The sequence below is a fragment of the Scleropages formosus genome, chromosome 4 (assembly GCF_900964775.1).
Source record: "Scleropages formosus chromosome 4, fSclFor1.1, whole genome shotgun sequence".
Lineage (NCBI taxonomy): Eukaryota > Metazoa > Chordata > Actinopteri > Osteoglossiformes > Osteoglossidae > Scleropages > Scleropages formosus.
This window is the reverse complement of record NC_041809.1, coordinates 5,171,274-5,190,830: the sequence shown is the minus strand read 5'-3', so window position 1 is coordinate 5,190,830 and position 19,557 is coordinate 5,171,274. Positions and strand designations below refer to the sequence as shown.

General features: G+C 52.5%; 1 protein-coding gene across 1 annotated transcript; it reads left to right on the top strand.

Annotated features, from left to right (window-relative positions):
* The first annotated feature begins 192 nt into the window (after positions 1–192).
* On the top strand, positions 193–9,148 carry LOC108932761 (clathrin heavy chain linker domain-containing protein 1-like). Its single transcript, XM_029250840.1, is given in 11 exon segments — positions 193–206; positions 294–411; positions 773–797; positions 800–945; positions 1,545–1,650; positions 2,193–2,412; positions 2,645–2,775; positions 2,778–2,837; positions 3,551–3,730; positions 4,489–4,732; positions 8,986–9,148. Coding segments are annotated over 11 exon segments (1,407 nt in total).
* Positions 9,149–19,557: the final 10,409 nt, after the last annotated feature.

The window sequence follows — 19,557 nt, the reverse complement described above, 5'->3', positions numbered from 1 at the left end:
GACACTTTTCTCCAAAGTAGCTTGTACCATTAAGGTATTTACAGGTATTTGTCCATTTATACAGTTTTTTTTTTATTTACTAGAGCAAGTCAAGGTAAGTACCTCGCTCAATGGTACCACAGCAGGAGGTGGAATTTGAGCCTGTGCCCTTTGTGTCCAAAGCCATCAGCTCTAACCAGTGCAAATCTGTTGATGAATGCACTTTTGTATGCCTTAAGTTCAATAAATGTAACATTATTTTATGACTCTTTTTTCAGTAAAGGTAGAGTTCTTCCACCCATTGCATCTACCAGGTTAAGAAACTTCTTGGATTACTTGTACAAATTCATAGATGATGAGGAGAAGGTGGCTTGTGTAGGAAATGGACCTCATGGGCAATGCTTTATCATATACCGTGATGCATTTGACAAGGTCTTTAATAAAGACATCCCAACCGTCCTGAAGAATTACTAAACACCCCAAAATTATCAGTCTCATACCAATCAGTAATATCAATCAAATGAAATCGATTACCGTTTAACAAGTACGAACCGATATCAGTGAAAAGAAACCCAACATGATTCAATAAGAACCAGTTAATAGCGGAAACAGTCCATTTGTAAAACTTTTGTTTGCATGGTTTAGAAGAAGGGCTCGTGAGTACTGTACTATGAACAATTTCACAAAGACATATTTTTCACACAAATTGTACAATTTATTTAAATGTTTGATTTGAGAAGACATTTCTTGTTTTAGTTTTTAAATGAAGATTATATACTGTCTTCTGTTTCAGGTGACTGAACATGCCACGGCATACAAAATATTCTGTCAGCCATCAAGAGAGAATACGACGGCTTTACCAATGCCATAAAGAAGAGGCATCGTGATGCAAGGCTCCTTCGGGGGAAGCTGAAAGCCGCGGAGTCCGAGCCACTATCAGGGCAGTGCCGCCCAGCTGCAGGAGAGGTACGGAGACATTGAACTTCTGCCAAAAGATGTACTGAGTCATTATAATACGTTTACATTTACATTATTAATTTAGCAGACGCTTTTCTCCAAAGCGACGTACATCTCTCAGAAAAATACGATGAGTACATTATATCAACAGAAAGACGCGTGATTCTAAAGTGCAGCTAGTTTGTTACTGGGGGGTGCAGTGGCGCAGCGGGTTTGACCGGGTCCTGCTCTCCGGTGGGTCTGGGGTTCGAGTCCCGCTTGGGGTGCCTTGCAATGGACTGGTGTCCCGTCCTGGGTGTGTCCCCTCCCCCTCCAGCCCTGCACCCTGTGCTGTCAGGTTAGGCTCCGGCTCCGTGCAGCCCCGTATGGGACATGTGGTTTCAGATGTTGTGTGTGTGTGTGTGTGTGTGTGTGTGTGTGTGTGTGTGTGTGTGTGTGTGTGTGTGTGTGTGTGTGTGTGTGTGTGGTTTGTTACTTTCCGTCATACGAACCAATGTACTCCCACAAGTAGCTGTATAAAGGTTTATCCGTTATAATCACAAAGTTACTGACCATTGACATGCACTTAACACCTGAGGCATTGCACATTACTGCATTGCTGTTTTCAGTTCATACAAATGCTGGAGAGCGGCGATCGCGAGGCTGCCGCCTCCTTCGCGGCCGCTTCCCCGCAGGCTGTCTGGCAGAACTTGGAGAGCGTGGAGAGGTTCACGGGTGCGTCCCCCGCTGGCCGGACCCGGTTCTGTGTGTTGGCGCTGGTGTGCAGACGTGAAAGCAAGGAGAGATGTATGGCCTTTCGCTGACCTGCTAGTGCTCACGTTCCCTCGACGGCTCACAGCAGTATTTCCGCTTGCTGGCTGCCGTTCGCTTGTGGAAGCAGAAGATAGGATTAACAAGATACATCACACACACACACACACCATCTGAAACCGCTTGTCCCATTACAGGGTCGCGGGGAGCCGGAGCCTAACCTGGCAACACAGGGCGAAAGGCTGGAGGGGGAGGGGACACCCCCGGGACGGGACGCCAGTCCGTCGCAAGGCACCCCAAGCGGGACTCGAACCCCAGACCCACCGGAGAGCAGGACCTGGTCCAACCCACTGCGCCCCCCTATGATTAAAATATTTCCATTTAAAATGTACTTAATACAATATCCATCCCTCTACGTCCTAACCTGCCTTCTCCAGTTGTGCTATTTAAGTTGCACCTTCATTAAAGCAATTTATGTTATAAATATTTAGGAAGGGATCACTGAATAATTGTGCTGCAGATATCCAGAATAATTCTGAACACTGACATTGCTGTCTCCCCCACAGCCCTCGCAGTGTCCCCTCTGCTGCTGTTCTTCCAGGCCTCGATGACCTCAGTGCACGATGGGAAACGGGTGCCCAGCGAGGCCCTGTCGGAAGAGGGGGTGGGGTGTGCCTTGCAGCAAAATTGCGTGGAGCAGGTCGCACGCCGGGTCATTCGGAAGAGGCGAGAGACAGGAGGGGCTGTCAGTCAACGTCCAGCACCAACCTCCTGTAATACTTGCCATGAAATTAATAACACAAATAATTGATTTAAAGCCAGTAAAGGTGTTCGTTGTCATCATGGCCTTTGTTTTTTCTCGTCCTCAAATGGCTCTTACGTGATGCAAACCTTTCTGGTAGATGTCGCCCTTGTTATGTATCCATCCCCTTTGCCCTACGCTGTGTTGGTGGCGCAGGCTGACCTTCTCGGAAGGCCTCGGGGACGCGGTCTGGGAGCACGGGGCCGCCGGTGGGGAGCGGCTTGCCGACACCTGCCTGGCACTCGCGCACGTGGTGTACATCGCGTGCGGCGTGCACAGGAAGGCAGCGGGAGGGGCGTGGCAGGTGCAGCCGTGGAGCTGGTTCGCCGGGATGGGTCCTTCACCGTAGGTGAGGAGTGTTTGAGGAACGCAGGTTCAGTTGCAGGATCAAAAATGAGCATTCTGGTTCTTTGCCACCGTCGCATTGCGCAGAGACTAAACGAGAGTTTTGGCTGAGGTCCGGAGTTGGCTCGCGCCGGCCGAGAACCTCAGGTGAGAGCTGGACAGAGAGAAAACAGCGGGTGTCTTGATGTCGACACCCGCGTCGACGGGCAGATGGAGTTGGATCCGTGTGTCGTTCCTCTCCTCCCCACATCGCCAGCCTTGACCCGGGGGGGTTTCATTCCAGCCAGATCCTCCATCTGCTCCCCGAATCACGGGGATGCGAGCGGCGTGAGCCGGCCGGTCCCGAGCCCACCGCGGAGAACACCGGCAACAGGTGTCCCGCTCTCACCTTCTCTACGGCGTGTCCGCGACCCGTCCTACTAGGCAGAGAAGAGCCCGGAACTACAGTCCTTGCGCCAGACAGCACTGGTCTGGTGTCGATGTGATTTTGGACGCATTTGAAGACTCGGTAGTGCAGTCCAGCTCACAGCTTGAGCATAATTTAGTCAATCAGCCTGCCCAGTGGGCGATTTCCACCATATGGGTGACGGCCTGTTTGCAACAATACACTTCGCTGCCACCTCACAAAAAATAGGTTATAATTTATTATTTGTGTACGCTGGACTGCAGATTTACTCTGATTTCACCCTGCAAACTGAGCTGCCTCCCTACACACAGATGACGGCCTGACCCTGCTGAGGAGCTGCCCCAGCCTGGTCCTCCTCCGGGGCCTCGCCGGGGGGTACCGGGGCCAGCCGGCTGTCCTGTCCGTGGGTTCGGCCGTCCGCAGCCCCCTGGCGACGGACGGTGAGGACGTCGCCTTCCATCTGCCGGAGGACATCCAGGCAAGTGGACCAGGTGAGCAGACGGAGGTGGACCCAGCCCCCTCGTACCAGATCCCAAGGCACCTACGTGCCCCTTCCCAGTCGTTGATTTAGCGTTGTGCCGCAGTCCGATCCGGCGTAGAGGTGAGTCACGCGTAAGCCTCCCGAGTGCATAAAACGAACGCAGGTCATCAGCGCAAACAGACTGCGTGTGTTCAGTAAACTAAGTAAGGATGTGTTTCCAGGTGGCCCAAATGATCCAAACCAGCGAATGCAGGAAGTGTGTTTACATACAGTATATGCTCAGGGTAATTTGGGAAATGTTTCATGTATAAAAAATGTTTCATTAGCTCACGGAAGGGTTTGCCACACCAACCTGTAAGTCGTTTCTTGCGGACTGGGGACTTCAGGGCTTCGCCAGACACGTGATTGTGACTCAGGGGGTTGCGAGTGCACGACCAGTGAAGGGAACTTCCCTTGAATTCTTAAGCGATGGCTGTGACCTGCTTTTCCTCACTGTGCACACGCGCCACGCCGTGTTCCACTGGGAGAGGTGTTGACGCTGTCGCCCGCGCGAGTCGCCGTAGGCGATTGTGACTGCGTGCGATACGACGTTCCCCGCTGAAATACGAACGTCAGGATACGGAACCGCGGGTGAGCGGAAACGGGAGCCGCCGACCTCCGAAGGATGCTGAGTCACGGCATTGCAGGACTTCCGCAACTCCGCCGCTCTGCTGTGGCGGTGTTGGGTTACTGGGTGTGCGTTTCTGTGCGTGCGGGCGTTTCGTGCAGGTGCGCCGGAGAAGACGATCCTGGGCGACGGGATGCGCGCGGCCGAGGCGGCTGAGCGCTGCAGACAGCGGCATCATCAGCAGCTCCTCGGCGAGGAGATCCTCTCGGCGCTGCTGTCCCGGGATGGAGTCGTGCCGCTGTCCCCGACCGACAGCGGAGCTCGACTTATGGCGCGTGCGTTTGCGCAGGTGTTGCCCAGCAGGGGGCGCTCCTGGGTCGAGCCTCCAAAAGAAGCTGCTGCGCGGTATGTAGCTGCACTGCAGGCTGCGGCCTCTCATGGAGTCAACATGTCTGTGCAGCATAACCTCCACACAACCAGCCTAAGAGAAGACACTTCTTGTCATTTTGAGATTCACTTACATGGATGTGTTGTTCAACAGTGTAAATGGTGTAAGCACACACGCACATTGTCTGAACCGCTTGTCCCATACGGGGTCGCGGGGAACCGGAGCCTACCCGGCAACACGGGGCATAAGGCCGGAGGGGGGAGGGGACACAGCCAGGACGGGATGCCAGTCCGTCGCAAGGCACCCCAAGCGGGACTCGAACCCCAGACCCACCAGAGAGCAGGACCCGGTCCAACCCGCTGCACCACCGTGCCCCCCTCAAACATAAACCAAACAAATCAAAGGTATCTCTATATTTGTTTCACGGTTTTCTTCAAGTAATGAGCTACTTACAGTTATTTACCCACTTGCGCGACAGCATATTTTTACCGTATCAGTCCAGGGTAAGTACCTTGATCGGGGGCACTGCAGCGGGATGTGGGATTCAAACGTCAATCCTTCGAGTGGAAAGCAGCAGCTCTAACCGCTACGCCCCCTGCTGCCATCTGCATTACATACAGAGTCTGTTTTTGGACGCTAACGTGAGCTGAAGAACGACCACATTCCGCTCCTGTTGGTCCGGTAAGATATGCCGTGCGTTTGCTTTCAATTCAGCGTGTTCGTCCAAGAGCACGTCGCAGAAAGCCTAACAGGAGCTGCACCGTTCCGTTGCGATCCCCCGCTCCTGCCGGCAGCCCATCAGAGAGGGGGCGTCCGCCCGCCGTCTTTGTGCCTCGCGCCGCTACGGGGTCTGCGGCTCGGCGCGGACAAAGGCGCGCAGGGCGACAGGCGCACAGAGGCTCCGTTGTGCATTTGCGGGGGCGAGAATGCTTTACGTAAACGTTCGGATCCAGAGCGGGGCCCCTGCCGGCCCCGGCGTGTTTACTGTCGCGGCGCCCCCTCTGAAACAACAGCCTCGTAGTACAAATGAGCCAGTGTTGCCGTGCTGTCGACACCCGCGGCGAAACGGTCCGGTCCGAAGTGCTGCGGCCCCCCGCCCTCCTTCACACGGTGACCATTTACACACCGCTTGCAGTTCAGTATAACAAAGCAGAAGTCACAAATACGACTTCCGCATGCAGGAACTCTCACTCTTCATTTATTCATATCGATAACCGGTTGTCCGGTACAGGGTCGCGGTGGTCCGGAGCCTATCCTGGAAGCATGGGGCATGAGGCAGGGTAGACCCAGGACAGGATGCTAGGTATCGGCAGGGCATTCTGAGACACACACACACACACGGTTCCACTCATGCATACGCACTCAAAGGGCAATTTAGAGCCAATTAAAATTGAAATAGGAAACAGGAGCATTCGGGACGGGGAGGGGGGGGGGTTTCGCTCAGCCTCGTCACCCTCCCAGGAATGCTGTTTGTTGCCAGCCCGTTTCCTGAAATCCGCACGCAGAGGAAGCCCTCGTTAGGGCGCTCGTGTTGCCAGCCGCGGGGCTCACTTCCCGGCACGTCCCGAATACCCTTTATGTAAAAGAAATATTACATAACTGGCCCTAATTGTGAAATTCATTCATATGGATCAGCATTCATCGTCACTCATGTTCTGTCATTAGTCACAGGTGTTGCTCCGCTTTCTTTGACGTAAAAGCAACAAATATAAACGAGAAAAGAGGAAAACCCTTTGGGTTCGGACCAAATGGAAGGAACGCTGCCGCAAAGCACCGAACCGATGAGAGCTGGAATCGTCCGAGCGAGAGAGTCCCGGGGGCCCAACGCGGACGTTCTTTAAGGTCCCTCTGGTCTCAGTGGAACTGCACGCTTCGTACCCGCCGAGAGTAACGAATCCATGAATGGCGAGAGTCTGGAATTCGGCGATTATGTGCTTGTCGCAGTCGGTGGGAAGACCGTCACCCTCGCGCGAGCCGCGCACGGCGGAACGGCCCTGCTCCGGTTCTCCGAGACGCCGGACGCCGCAGTTCCATTCCAGATGGGGCGGACTCGGCGTCCGCGACGAGCGAAGAGGGGCCGGCTCTGGATCCCGAACGCTTTGTCCGAAATAGCGGATCTCGCGTTAATCCGCTGTCAAAGACTGGGTACCTGCAGTTTAGCACGGTAACACCATACCCCCCCCCCAGACAGCTCGCAGTCACCCTCCTGGTCTCTCGTTCTACACCCTAACAGCGCTGGGCTCACCCCCCAGCGTGAGTCTCGTGTCTGCGATGCGACGCGGAATTACCAGCACGATGTCTAACATCTGGAAGGGGACGTGTGCGTGTGTTTATGTGTGTTTTGGGGCTCGCTTTCGAAGGTTGATCCCTAATAGCCTCAGCTCCGTGCGACAAAAAAGCACATTCGTTACAGAAGAGCGGCAGCGGCGAGTTGGAACTGCTGTGTGGCTATGCTCATTAGATCCTCTTTTCTGCAGCCTGGGGTATGTGTGTGTGTGTGTGTTTGGAGGGGGGCTCAGATGGTTGCCATGGAGGCCGGCGGAGGCTTGGGGGCATGCGAAAGCGATGGTGTGAGGGGGAGAAGCAGGAGAGATGGAGAGAGGACGAGAAAAACGGAGAGATGGTGCTGCATCAGCGTTTCCCGGGCGCCGCTCGCCCCGCTGCCATCGATCGCCTCCTTGCAGGGAGCAGAGCGGCCTGCGGGGGGCGGCGGCGCAGAGGAGGTCTGCGGGGAGCGGACCACACCCCGGCACGATGGGGAGGAGCGGGAGGGGTGGACGGGGTGGGGAGAGGGAGGTGGCTGCGGGGGACGATGTCACCATTGCAGTGGGGCGTGCGCGTGTGTGTGTGTGTGTGTGTGTGTGGAAGGGAGGGACGAGGGGGCTGCGAACAAAGGCTGATGATACACACAGGTGCCGCTGCCCAGTTCCAACACAGCCAACAATCTGCCGGGTGAGATCAGATTCAGCGATCGCCGCGCCGTCGCTCACTGTCGGCCGGAGGAGCAGCCAGGCGACACGGACACACCCTCCCCGCTGTCCCGCTCCCCGGGGGGTGGGGAGGCTGGAGGCTGGAGGCGTGTCTCATGGCGCACCAACATGTTAGAATCCCGTGATGTTTGTCAGGTTGAAAAGATGGCCAGCTCGAATCAATATTGAAATGGAAACGGCGTGTGAGCTGTACGGCGTTTATTACCGTGGTGCCCTTTTAACGGCTAATGCTGGAAGCATCTGGAAACGGGCGGCTCGGAAATATCAAAAATCTCTCTTTCCGGGGGGGTCCTGCTAATGTACGAGAGACCGGCGGAGCGGCAGTGCTTTCGTTGTCCATCTCTGACGGCCCTGAACTGCACTGCAGTCATTTCCCTGAAGCGTGGTAAACCATACAGTGCTCGGTTTCCCAGGGTGAGGTCAACAAACCATGGTGCGATGAAGCGGCGGGTACCGTCGTCTTCTCGCGGCTCCGGGGTCGCGGGTTCGAATGTGGTCCCACATTGAAATAGAGCCCCAAACGGACCGTTTAGGTGAACTTTCACACGGTGGGTAGCGCTAGTGCCTCACCACTCCTGGGCTGCGGGTTCACATCTGGGTGCTCTGGTTTCCTCACACAACCTGTAGATGCGTTTTGGGTGAACCGGTGACCCTTCGTGTGTGTGCGAGACCACCCTGCGAGGGACTGATCCACAGTGTACCCCGCCTCAGACCCTGTGTTTCCAGGATAGGCTCCTAACCCCAGGAACCTGCACTTGTACAAGTGGTTATTAATAAGTGATGGATGGATGGATGGAATTATCACATAGCTAATAAATGAACATTTATTCATTTAGCTAACACTTTCCTCTAAAGAGATTAACTATATTAAGATACTCAATAAATGGGTATATTTATACGGGGGGTCATTTTTGCTGGAGCAGCTCAGGGTAAGTACCTTGACCAAAGGTACTACAGCAGAAGGTGGGATTGGAGCCTACGACCAGCAGGTTGAAAGGCATTATGTCTAACTGCTACCCCACTGGCCGCCCCCGGTGACAGCGTGTATGTGTACACACCTTCTAATCGACTACCGTCCCCTTCTTGAGCCCAGGGCTACCCAGTGTGGCCCTAATTGGACGGGCCCTTTTTGAAAAGGGTTCGACTGATGGAGCGCCAGTCTGTATGTAGTCTGTGCCCAAGAAGGTCTGTTACTAGTTATCTGGGCCACGAAAATGGAGCAATTAAGCCACACACATAATTCTTTGTATTCCTGAACCCGAGACCTTCCGGGCTTTGAGGTTCACCGGCCGCGCTTCTGGAATCTTCTCCGACCTGGTGGAGGCGGGGGTGCTGGAGGCCCTCAACCGCATTTCTCAGACGCCCGATTCTCAGCTCACAGACCGGCGGAACGCAGAGCTGCTCCGCTCCGCGTGTCCTTCACAGCGACACGCTGACCTCTAGGTGCCTGCGATGAGTCATGGAAACTTCCAGAAGGGCAGCACCGTCTTCACATCATGCCGCATTTTTCATTACCTTCTCTTTTAGCTTCTCACTTAGACGAAAGATTTAAAGCTTTAAGGATTAACACGGAATGTTTAGGTGCCGGAAAAGCGGACGAGTCGAAAGCCGAGTTACATTTTCTGAGATAACGTGTCACAATTTGGAAAATGATGCGTATTTAGTGTCTCTTCCGCCTCGTTTTTCAGCGTCTGCCGTGTCCCGTGACGGGAACCACGTCCTACTTCCTGGCGGTGTTTTCAGAGCGGCCGCGGTTTTAAGATGCTTGCCGGCCAAAGTTAGAGTGGCATGAACCATGAGGGAGCAGCATCCTTACGTACGGCGCGAAATCCGCCTCACCGCGCTGCCTAATGGCCCTTGAATGTACCACGCTTTTTACCGACGGCGCTCGCTTGCCCTCTTATATCCATGGACGTCGCGCAGAAACGCGCCCTTATTCTCATACCGCTTGTCCTTGTTATGCAAACTGATACGGCTGTCTGGCAAACGCGGCCCGGGGGGGTCAGGGAGACGGTCAGAGTCGGGGGAGGGGGCGGGAGGGTGAACGAGCGGCTCTCTCGCTCCCGCTCCGCGCGAACCTATAACCAGCATGTTTTGCGTTGACCGCGTCTGACCGCTGCGGTGTGTCGCGAGATTTAATTTATTCTCTCATCGCCTGCAGATACAGTTTAACTTGGGGCAGCAGGTGGCGTAACAGTTAGAGCCTTTGCAGTCAAAGGCTGCAGGTTCAAGTTCCCACTCCTGAGGCAGTATCCGTGATCAAGGTACCTACCCTGGTTACATTTACATACGTACACATACACGTCATCTGGATCCGCTTGTCCCAGACGGGGTCGCGGGGAGCCGGAGCCTAACCCGGTAACCCAGGGTAAAAGGCTGGAGGGGGAGGGGACATACCCAGGACAGGATGCCAGTCCATCGCAAGGCACCCCAAGCGGGACTTGAACCCCAGACCCACCGGAGAGCAGGACCTGGTCCAACCCACTGCACCACCATGCTCCCCATCCTGTTGATACAGCTGGGTAATTTTACTGGAGCAATTTAGGGTAAGTGCCTTGCTTAAGGGTCCTATAGCCAGAGGTGGGGATCAAACCTGCAACCTTTGGATCCAAAGGCAGTAGCATGAATCACTAGGATACCAGCCGTCCCCAGCTGTTTGGGGGGGGGGGATCCTGTTGTATAAATGGGTTAATCAGTGTAAGTGCTTCAGTATCAAACATTGCACATTGTTTTAGAAAAAAGCATGATGCAAATAATAGTTTCGTTGGATGGATATTTTTACCGAAGGGCTGTCAATCACAGCTGGCCACAAAGCCCACCGGCTGATCATTTCATAATAACACCGCTTCATAAATTAACAATAAATGAACCGCCACTTCCTTTCGCATAACAGTGATGGCTACAGCTCTCTGCGTGACGCCTTTTCAGAACAAACGTGAAAATGTGTTAATATCAGTGTTGTCGTGAAACACGACGCAAGATCAGGGTGCCTTTGGCGGGGCCGGTTTTCATATCGGATTCACGACGAGCGCAGATTTTTCCTAACTCGCGTACAAAGTGTCGGCCCTGCAGTAAAGTTGGATCTGGCAGCGGTTTTCGCCGACCCGGGCGCCCCTGGCTGCGCGCGCACCGGTAAACAGCAGTGTCATCCTCCGTTCCGGAAGCATGACTGCGCAGTCAGCTGTGCGTCTGGCCCGGTGCTGCGGACTGCGGCGCGGCAAGGGCCGCCTCGGTTGCGCCGCAGTCGCTCCCACCCCCAGGGCTGCGGCAAGGAGCACCGACCTCCCCCTCTAGACCCGAGCGGAGCGGCGGCCTCTCCTTGGCCCAGCCCCCCCTCCCCCCAGCAGCCGCTTCCCGTCGGTGCTTTCGCCTTCCGTGGACACCACAGGGAGTCTTTTTTTCAGCCGCGGTTTCTATTTCCGACAGTAAACCGGACCGTATGCGGAAGGACGGGCCCACGTGAAGCCGATCCGTCATCTATAGGGGAATCGCGATGGGACGTTAGGACGGCGGCGAAAATACCGCCCCGTCCCAGTGACTCATCCTTTCTTATACTTGGACCTTTGCCTCTTCTACTGAAACAAAGCTGATGAAATAAAGGCATCATTTGCATATGCAAAGCCCACTAGGCTGCGAGGCAGAAACTCTTCTTCTCTAATTAGATCCACAGTATTCCACCAACATGCTGTTGACCCAAACCAGAGTGCCTCTCTGGGGGGGGGGGGGGGGGCTGGATGGGTATGTTACATAAGAACACGTCTGCAGAGTTTTACGGTTCGGTGAGCGGTGGCAGGAGATGTCTAGCTGTCTAGAAGACGTCCTTCCCTCGTGCGACCCGTAGGTTTGGTGCTGTTTTCCGGACGTTCTCAAGCTTTTTCACACAGCCTGCCTTTGGCTCACAGCTGACAAGATGAGCAGAAGCCTGTTTAGAGACACGGACAGCAGGTGGCGCGGTGGTTAAAGCATTCCCCTTGCATTCAAAGGCCCCGGGTTTGAGTCTCGCTGCAGCTGTAATGCCGTCGAGCGTGGTATGTACCCTACAAACGTACCCTACTCCACTCAGTTGTATAATTGAATTTTGAATTAAATGGTAGGAAGCAGAGGGAGCTTAATATACGAACCTGACGTTATAAATCACAAATCCGAGGAAAGTTTCAGCAGAATTAATGAGTAATAATCACCGGACGTGTTTCAGTGCCTTGCTGGTCACGGCGACTGACGTCGTCAAGCGGTGACGTCTGCGTGCTGCAGCCTCGCAGCGGTTCGCAGTCAAAGTGGATGCATCTAAAACCACTGTCCCAGAAAGGAAACTGTGGACCGGGGTCATCTCGGGCAGGGCTCAAACTCCGACCCAGCCAGGCGCAAACCAGACATTCACCCCGGGGAACGGGACTGGGGTTCGGATGAGGACAGGCCCCGTCCCCGGATGAAGGCTACCGGCCCGTGCCGTTGAATTATGGAGGGGGCGTGGCCTCTGCCGCGCCCGCCCACTTCTGTGATTTTCCGCTTCGGGACGTGGCGCGTGGCTGTGCGTCCTAAGAGCCGTTTTGAGCGATCGCGCGGCACCAATGAGCCACCAAGACCCTCGGTATTCTCTATGATCTTCAACCAACGAGCCAGTCTCGAAATCAGAGCACAATCACTAAAACCTTTTAATTCTCCGTTTTATACGGCTGCGCGTTACCGGTCGTTTATTTAGCCTGATTCCGTGACGGATTCATTATGGCGTTTGAACGATGCCGCCGATTAAGTTGCTTTCATTCCGAAGGAATTTATTTGAGCTGCGGAATGTCTCTTCGGTCTTGCTGGCGAAATGCGGCCCGCCGGCGACTGTGCTTCGTTCCGATAATGCAATCGTCAGAGCAACAGGCGCGGCCGTGTTAGATCCGTTGCTGTTTCCCGCGCTTTCTTCATTTTTTCATTTCCTCCCTGGTTCATTGTTATTGTTTTTATCTAAAAAAACCACATTGTAATGAATATGAGCCAGGGCCTGGATTTGGCTGAGGTCTGGACTGTGGCATCAGCATTTTGGGTCGTCCTCCACCTCTCAGGCATGCTGGAGTGACCTGCGTGTCCCTGTGTTTAAATGAAAGAGGTGTCTGTACCACGTTTTTCTTTTTTTTTTTTAAAGCGTGACCGGCTTAAATCACACCCATTGTGAGAGAATGTCCTGTCACAACACCGTTTTCACAGTGGTCCCTTCGGTGTCACAATGATCCGCTCCTCCATCGCACGGACCATGTGACTTCCCACATGCGCCAGTCCCACGCGACGCCCCTCCCCTGCCGATGACTTGCACATTTCTGGCGGCTCTCGCCGCCCCTGGCGAGCGCTTCGCCTTCGGGTCTCTTTTCATCCCTGCGCGTGCCGGAGAGAGGGAGGGACAGCGTCAATAGGGGCCCGTTGTTTACGGGCACAAGCCGGTGCTTGTTCACCCTGTCAGATCGCTGGATGCTCTCGGCTGACCTTCAGACGGAGCACCTGCTCCGCATGCTCAACGCTAAAGGAAATTTGTTTTAAATGCAATCGGGCGCACTGCCCTCCCCCATCAGCTTGAATGAGGTCTTATTTTCGGATCCGTCCTCCCGCGAACAGGTCCGAGGGCGTTCTCAGCATCGCAACCAGACGCAGAGATGGGATCTGCTGGCGGCCAGCCGGCTCACTGCAGCAGCTGGGTGGTGGCGGTGGTGGTGGTGGTGGTGGTGGGAGCGGAGGGACGGGCTGGGGAGGGTTAGCAGACGTGTTAGCCCATTGCCGGGGATTCTGGAGATTCTGCGTCTCACCAGGGGAGAGATGAATCTGGAACAAAGGCCAAGAGGCTGCTGAAATATAGATGAGACGTGTCCTCTGGCTCGAGCGGAGTCCTACGTCTCTCCGACAGCCATCGGACCTCTGCCTGGTCAACAGAGTGGCGCACAAGACAGGGTCTATGAGGGGGATTGTGTGGGTTTCAGCTGAAAGGGTCCCTCGTTATCTTCATTGATAAAATAATCTAACTGCCCCTGTTGCCATAGCACAGCCGGTGTGGTACTGGGCCTCCTGAGAACTACCTCCATGTGTGATGCATCTCAGCTGTTTCATCAATTAATGATCACCACGGCCTAACATCATCGACCCGGCACGGAAACGCTACACCCGCTGCATCTCGTCAGCCGGCCTGGAATGGGTTTCAACACAATTACAGCGATCAGTCACGCCAAGGCCAAACGTATAGATCCACAGCTGTGCTGAACATGTTCTGGTAGTACTGTCTTGGATGGGGATTCTTCTTCACTTGGCTGACGCATCAGTGTTTTACACTGGTGACGGAGTACCAGCTGTTCCATTAGTTTAATGTCTTTCAGCCATTCATTCATCTGCCACAGACCTAAAGGTCAGAACCCCCACTGAGGGGATGGTGGTCTTGACCTGAAGGAGATGTGACTCATTCATGGTGAGCTGGTGCAGCTTTGCCAGTGTCTTTAGCAGTGACAGAGCCATGGAACTCTGGCGAACACCGTGCCCGAGCCTGCGAGGAGGTTAGGGAGCCTCACGTGCAGCACAGTACGGGTACGACCCTCTACCGCTGCTAGGCTTTTCGCTACCCAAGATGGTCCTGCTGGCATCCTCACCCATTTCCCGAGCATCAGAAACACTTCCGTGTCCACTCCCTGCCACCGTCTCTCTCCGGTTGCATGGAGACCAGTCAAGCAGCCAAAACAGACTGTGAAGCTCTGGCTCGGCAATGGCCAGAAGTGCCAAACGGCAGCACTAGGCACCAGGGCTCAGCCGTCTCCAGGAAACAAGGCCCGCCCCCATGCTGGCAATTCCAGTCCCTTCCCAGCCCCCCCCCCCCCCTCCCCACCACCCTCAAGGACAATGCCCACCCTGTGCCCCGTTGTCATGGTAACTCGTTACAATACTCCACTGGCAAAGTCCTCTTTTCCAGAAAAAGCCGTCTCCCACCTTCTCCCCAGGTCCCGCTTCTGAAGTACAGCTGCACTCTAGTGTTCTTCCTCTACCCACTTTGGCTAATGATCTCCTACATGCTATCCCTGCATACTCAAGTGTCCCAGAAATAGCCCGGCATGCTGCATCTTGGGGGTTTCAGGGTACTGCTTTGAAGTCCTTCCTGATGGGAGTACAAACACATGTACACATTTTTAATCGGGGTCATCGGAAGCATTTCCCCCTCGTCATGTTCCTGCCCGTCGCCCGATAACCACGCGTGAGGAAGCCTACATGAGATCTGTACCTGCACACGTGTTCACGGTTGTCACGTTACTACAAATAGCTCGACTGGTCCTCATTGCTTTCCTCCATGCTTCTGATGTGCTGGATGTGCTTTCCTCAAGGTGTTGCCATGACAGTCTCTCCTTCCCGTCAAGCTGAATTAACACGAGTTCTCTAATGCTGTTCACTTGTTATGATAATGACCCTCAGTGGGATGAATTTCTAGCCCCAGCCTTACTCAGCACTCTTCACAAGGTGTTTGTGGGCTTCCCTCTCGGTCCTTGATTCACTCACCCTCTGCATAGACGCTACCCATGTGTCTCCAACCAAGTGTGACAGTGGAAATGAGAGGCCGGGACTCACAGTCGATTACGGTAAGTGATAATTAAATATTTATCGCAACATCCATGACTTGGCGCTAAGAAAAGAAATCATACTCCTATTTGAACCTGTAGTGACTCAGCCTAAAACCTCTTTCACGGTCTCGTTTGTCTTCCTTGGGTAACGGTGTGAGTTAACCGCCACTTGCTTCAGCTGCCGACCGCGGCCCGAGGTCGCAGGGTTGCCATGACAGCTACTTTGAGTCATGGCTGCTAAATATGGGCTTTCGCAACACTGTACAGCCACAAAATGATCACTTCACGGATTTCGAAAATAAATGTAATTGATAGGCGTTCGAGCTTTAACCAGGAGCGGAGTCAACAGTATTGTCCCAGATTAAGAATAATTAGAAGGCCGGCACTACAATAAAGCCTGACTCACATTATTCCATTCTATTAAATGGAAGGCTCTGTATTCACACTCGCAAAACACTCATGCACAGCCATAAACAGATGCAGATACAGGTATTTTGAACGCCTCCCATGTGTCTGTTACTGCCTATGTAATTCCTGGACATCTAAAACTCTAGATTACATTTATCTGACACTTTTCCCCAAAGCAACTTACAATGTTAAGCTACTTCCAGTTATTCACCCATTTATAGAGCTGGGTAATTTTTTTACTGGAGCAATTTGAGGGTAAGTGCCTTGCTCAAGGGTAGTATAGCCAAAGGTAGGAATCGAACCTGCAACCTTTAGAGCCAAAGGAGGCAATAGCTCTAACCACTATGGGTGGTATGTACTATTGCAGGTAGAACCAGTGACCTACAGTGTAAAGATCCAGGTTTGAATCTCACCTCCTGCTGTAATAGCCTTCATCATGGTAATTACTCTGCATTACTCTAGTAAACATTAAAGCAACAATGGGCGCACGCAGGCGCTAACTAAGTGGAATAATTGTATCTCTTGTAACGGATGCGTTTCTGTTGGATGCCTTCGTCAGCGTTCTCGGATATTGTGCGAACAATGACGTACGCACAGGTCTGAGCTCAAGTAACAGGAAATGACACGGCAGGAAATGATGTCATCTTCAATGGACCGACGGTGCCAAATGAGAACACAAAATGGTGGAAGCGGCGCTTCAAAAATGTCACTTTAAACAGTGTTTGCCACAAACGGAATAAATACATAAATCTAAATACATACATAGATCTAAATAAACTGAATAACGGGAAATACACCACAGGCGAAAGACAATAATAATTAAACAAAACAGACAAAAGTATTAATAAGGGTCAAAATAACTGCGGTTTTTAAGTACCTCAGGGTAAACACCTAACTGTAAGTTGCGTTGGAGAAAAGGATGAGCTAAATGAAGAAATGGTCATAATAAACATGCTGAGAAGACTGCCGTAGCCGAGTTCACTCAAAGCGGTTCGAATCACGTAGCAGAATGAACATCAGTGATGTCCTGCTCTTGTGATGTTGCTTTCTGGTGGGAAAAGCAGAACCAGGACCACCAAATCCTGATGGTTCCAGGCCTTCAGGTGCTCCTTGGGTTAGTTGGCCTCACGTGCTGGTAGGACAGACCCAGACTTGGAGGATCTCCTTTGCTTCTTCAACTCAAGCAACAGCTGTGCTCCGATCAGGAGTCATCGCTTGGAGAGCGACGCTGTCAGCGTCTGTCGCTCTGGGGATCGGACCGGAGACCCTCCGTCCCTTCTCTCGCCCCCCTCGGGGAGCCCCAGCAGACGCAGACAAGCCTTTTTTAACTCAGTATCGACTTCCGCCTCCCCTCGTGCGGAGACGTTCCTCAAATACCGCTCCCCTCACCCCCACCCAACAAGGACCTTCTCCCAGGCCGCTTGCGTGGCTCGCTGCTTGCGTTCAGCTTTCGTGCCACAGGTGAGTTGAACCAGAGAAGAGGGAAAACGGGTCACGTCTCCGGATCGCTGCTCAATTAACGCGACGGTGCGACGAACCCGGCCGCCCTCTCGTTAATACTCGTCCTTCAAGTAACTGGGCAACCTCATAATGCCTTTTCGGTATTTCTGCGGACATATGTCTGTACGGTACCGCACCAGATTAGACGTGCTGTTTAAGGAGCCGGCGTGTCAGTAATTAGTTCTCATTTCTATTAATGAATTGCTGAAATGCAATTTCTGTCACTTTGGCGAAAAGCGTCTGCTAAATGAATAAATGGAGATTTGTCCGAAAATCCCTCGGCTGAGGCGCTAGCTGATGTGCCGAAGGACGACGTGAGCAGATCGGCTCTTAAAATGCACCTCTGAAAACATTTTTCAACACAACCCGTTGATGTAATACTCCAAATAAATCAAGGTAGGCGTCGATGTCAGGAGCCATCAATAACGCGACGAGGGCCTCGCGGCAGCCGGCGCGGCGTGCCATGCGCATGCCGAGGGCCACGCCCCTGCGGTCGTCGGCGTCGATAAGGAAGTGACTCAGTGTGTGCGAGCGTGTGACCTGCGCACCAGCACCGCTGCTGGGGGAACAGGCGCTTCGCCCTTCTCCTCCCGCCACATGAGAAGCTGCGGAAGAGGACTCGGCACATGCTGGTCCACCATACGCATCACTTTGAGTGTGAAAACTTCTCCGCTTAATGAGCAGGGACACTGCCGGGGTGTAGCCCATGAGCTCCTGAACTAGGGCTTGCAACTGCAATGCTGAAACCAAAAGAAACATACAAACTGGCCAGATATGAGTGTTTATCTTTCTCGACTCGAATACACGTTTCGTGAACCGCGCTAAAGATGCGTTATGATCTCCCAGTTCTCCACTTCAGTTTATCTGCCTGGCCCAGCTGCCTCCCCAAACCCCGCCGCACGAGTGCATAAGAAAGGACATTTAACAGGGTAAAGCAGAGGTGTCCAACGTGCGGCCTGTCATTTCATACAATGAAGCCCGCAACAGCATTTGTAAAATTATTAATACATGCTATACCTACCATAAATACTCCAAATTTCATCAAATCACATGATAATACAGTTATTGTTAGAAACACTTGTTGGACCTACACTGCGCCTAAATAAAACGCAGTACGTAATGATTTTTCATCTTACACATTTGAGATTTAGTATGTTGCTGTGATTTTAATACTTTTTATACTTTATAGTTCATAATAAAGATTGTGGCCCTGGTCGGGTTCCCCTGGGGTTGGGGCCGTTTCAGCCAACAGAACTAAATACCGAAGAAAGAGTCCAAAATGACTGTAGTATAAGTATGTAAGGTGACTGCAATAGCACAGGTTCACACTAGAAGTTTCACATAAGAACTGCTAAGCAAAGCTGTGAATTTGATCTTCCGGCCATGAATCTGCTCAAGCCAGCAAAGACATTTCTGCGAACTAATAAGACCTCCGTACGAGATTTTGAATTACCGTATTTTAAAGTTTTCAGAAGAAACAGTTTCTAAAACAAAAACACCGTATATCTTCACTATCAATTCCTACTTGCTGTTTGTGCTGAGAAACAATGAATGCAGATGATTTCCAAAACAATTTACTTCTCTGCTTTGTGAATCTCCTGCCCGTCGTTTTAAAAAGGGTGCTGTTTCCCTGTTTTTATTTTGTGCACCTTAATTTTACCTTGACTTGGAAGACGGAGCTCTGCACCGCCGCCCACCAATTTCGGTCTCGGGTGGGTGACACAGCACTGCGAGGCTCCCAGATAAATGAGCAGTCATTCTGACAAGTCTTCCATCGTAGACGGATTCTGAGCTGTTCTCTCTGGATACATTTCCAGCTTTCCTCATTGAATAAGATTATCAGCTTCAGACTGCAGGTTTCTGGAAACTGCCAACCCTGCCCTCTGAGGGAATGATTTCAGTTAAAATACGGTACACAGTTATTTCCTAGGTGTTTGTTCAGATGAGCAAACATTCACATGCAGCAAAGATAAAAAGAAAAATCTGCTGCCAAGACCTTCACCTTATCGTCTATAATGGTCAAATAGACTGGTGATATTATTAAGCCCCACCTTGTGCTATGACTGATTCATGGTTTACAAAGCAAACCCCGCACAGGCTCATAGGCTCAGTCCATCTGTCCAGTGCTCGGTATTTACACTGATATTTACTCTTTCACCAACCAAAAGAGACGAGCGGCAATTCTCGTATGAACGAGACACAGAGACATCAACCAGTTTTCAAATGAGTTAACAAAGCCTCTGAGACATGAAGTCAACTAACATATAAGGCTTTTACTTGGATTAAAAGTACCCAAGGTATGGTGGGGAGTAACGCTAATGTGTAAGTATACTGACAGATCATTGTAATTGGCTGATAAATGGGGCCATGTTGTAT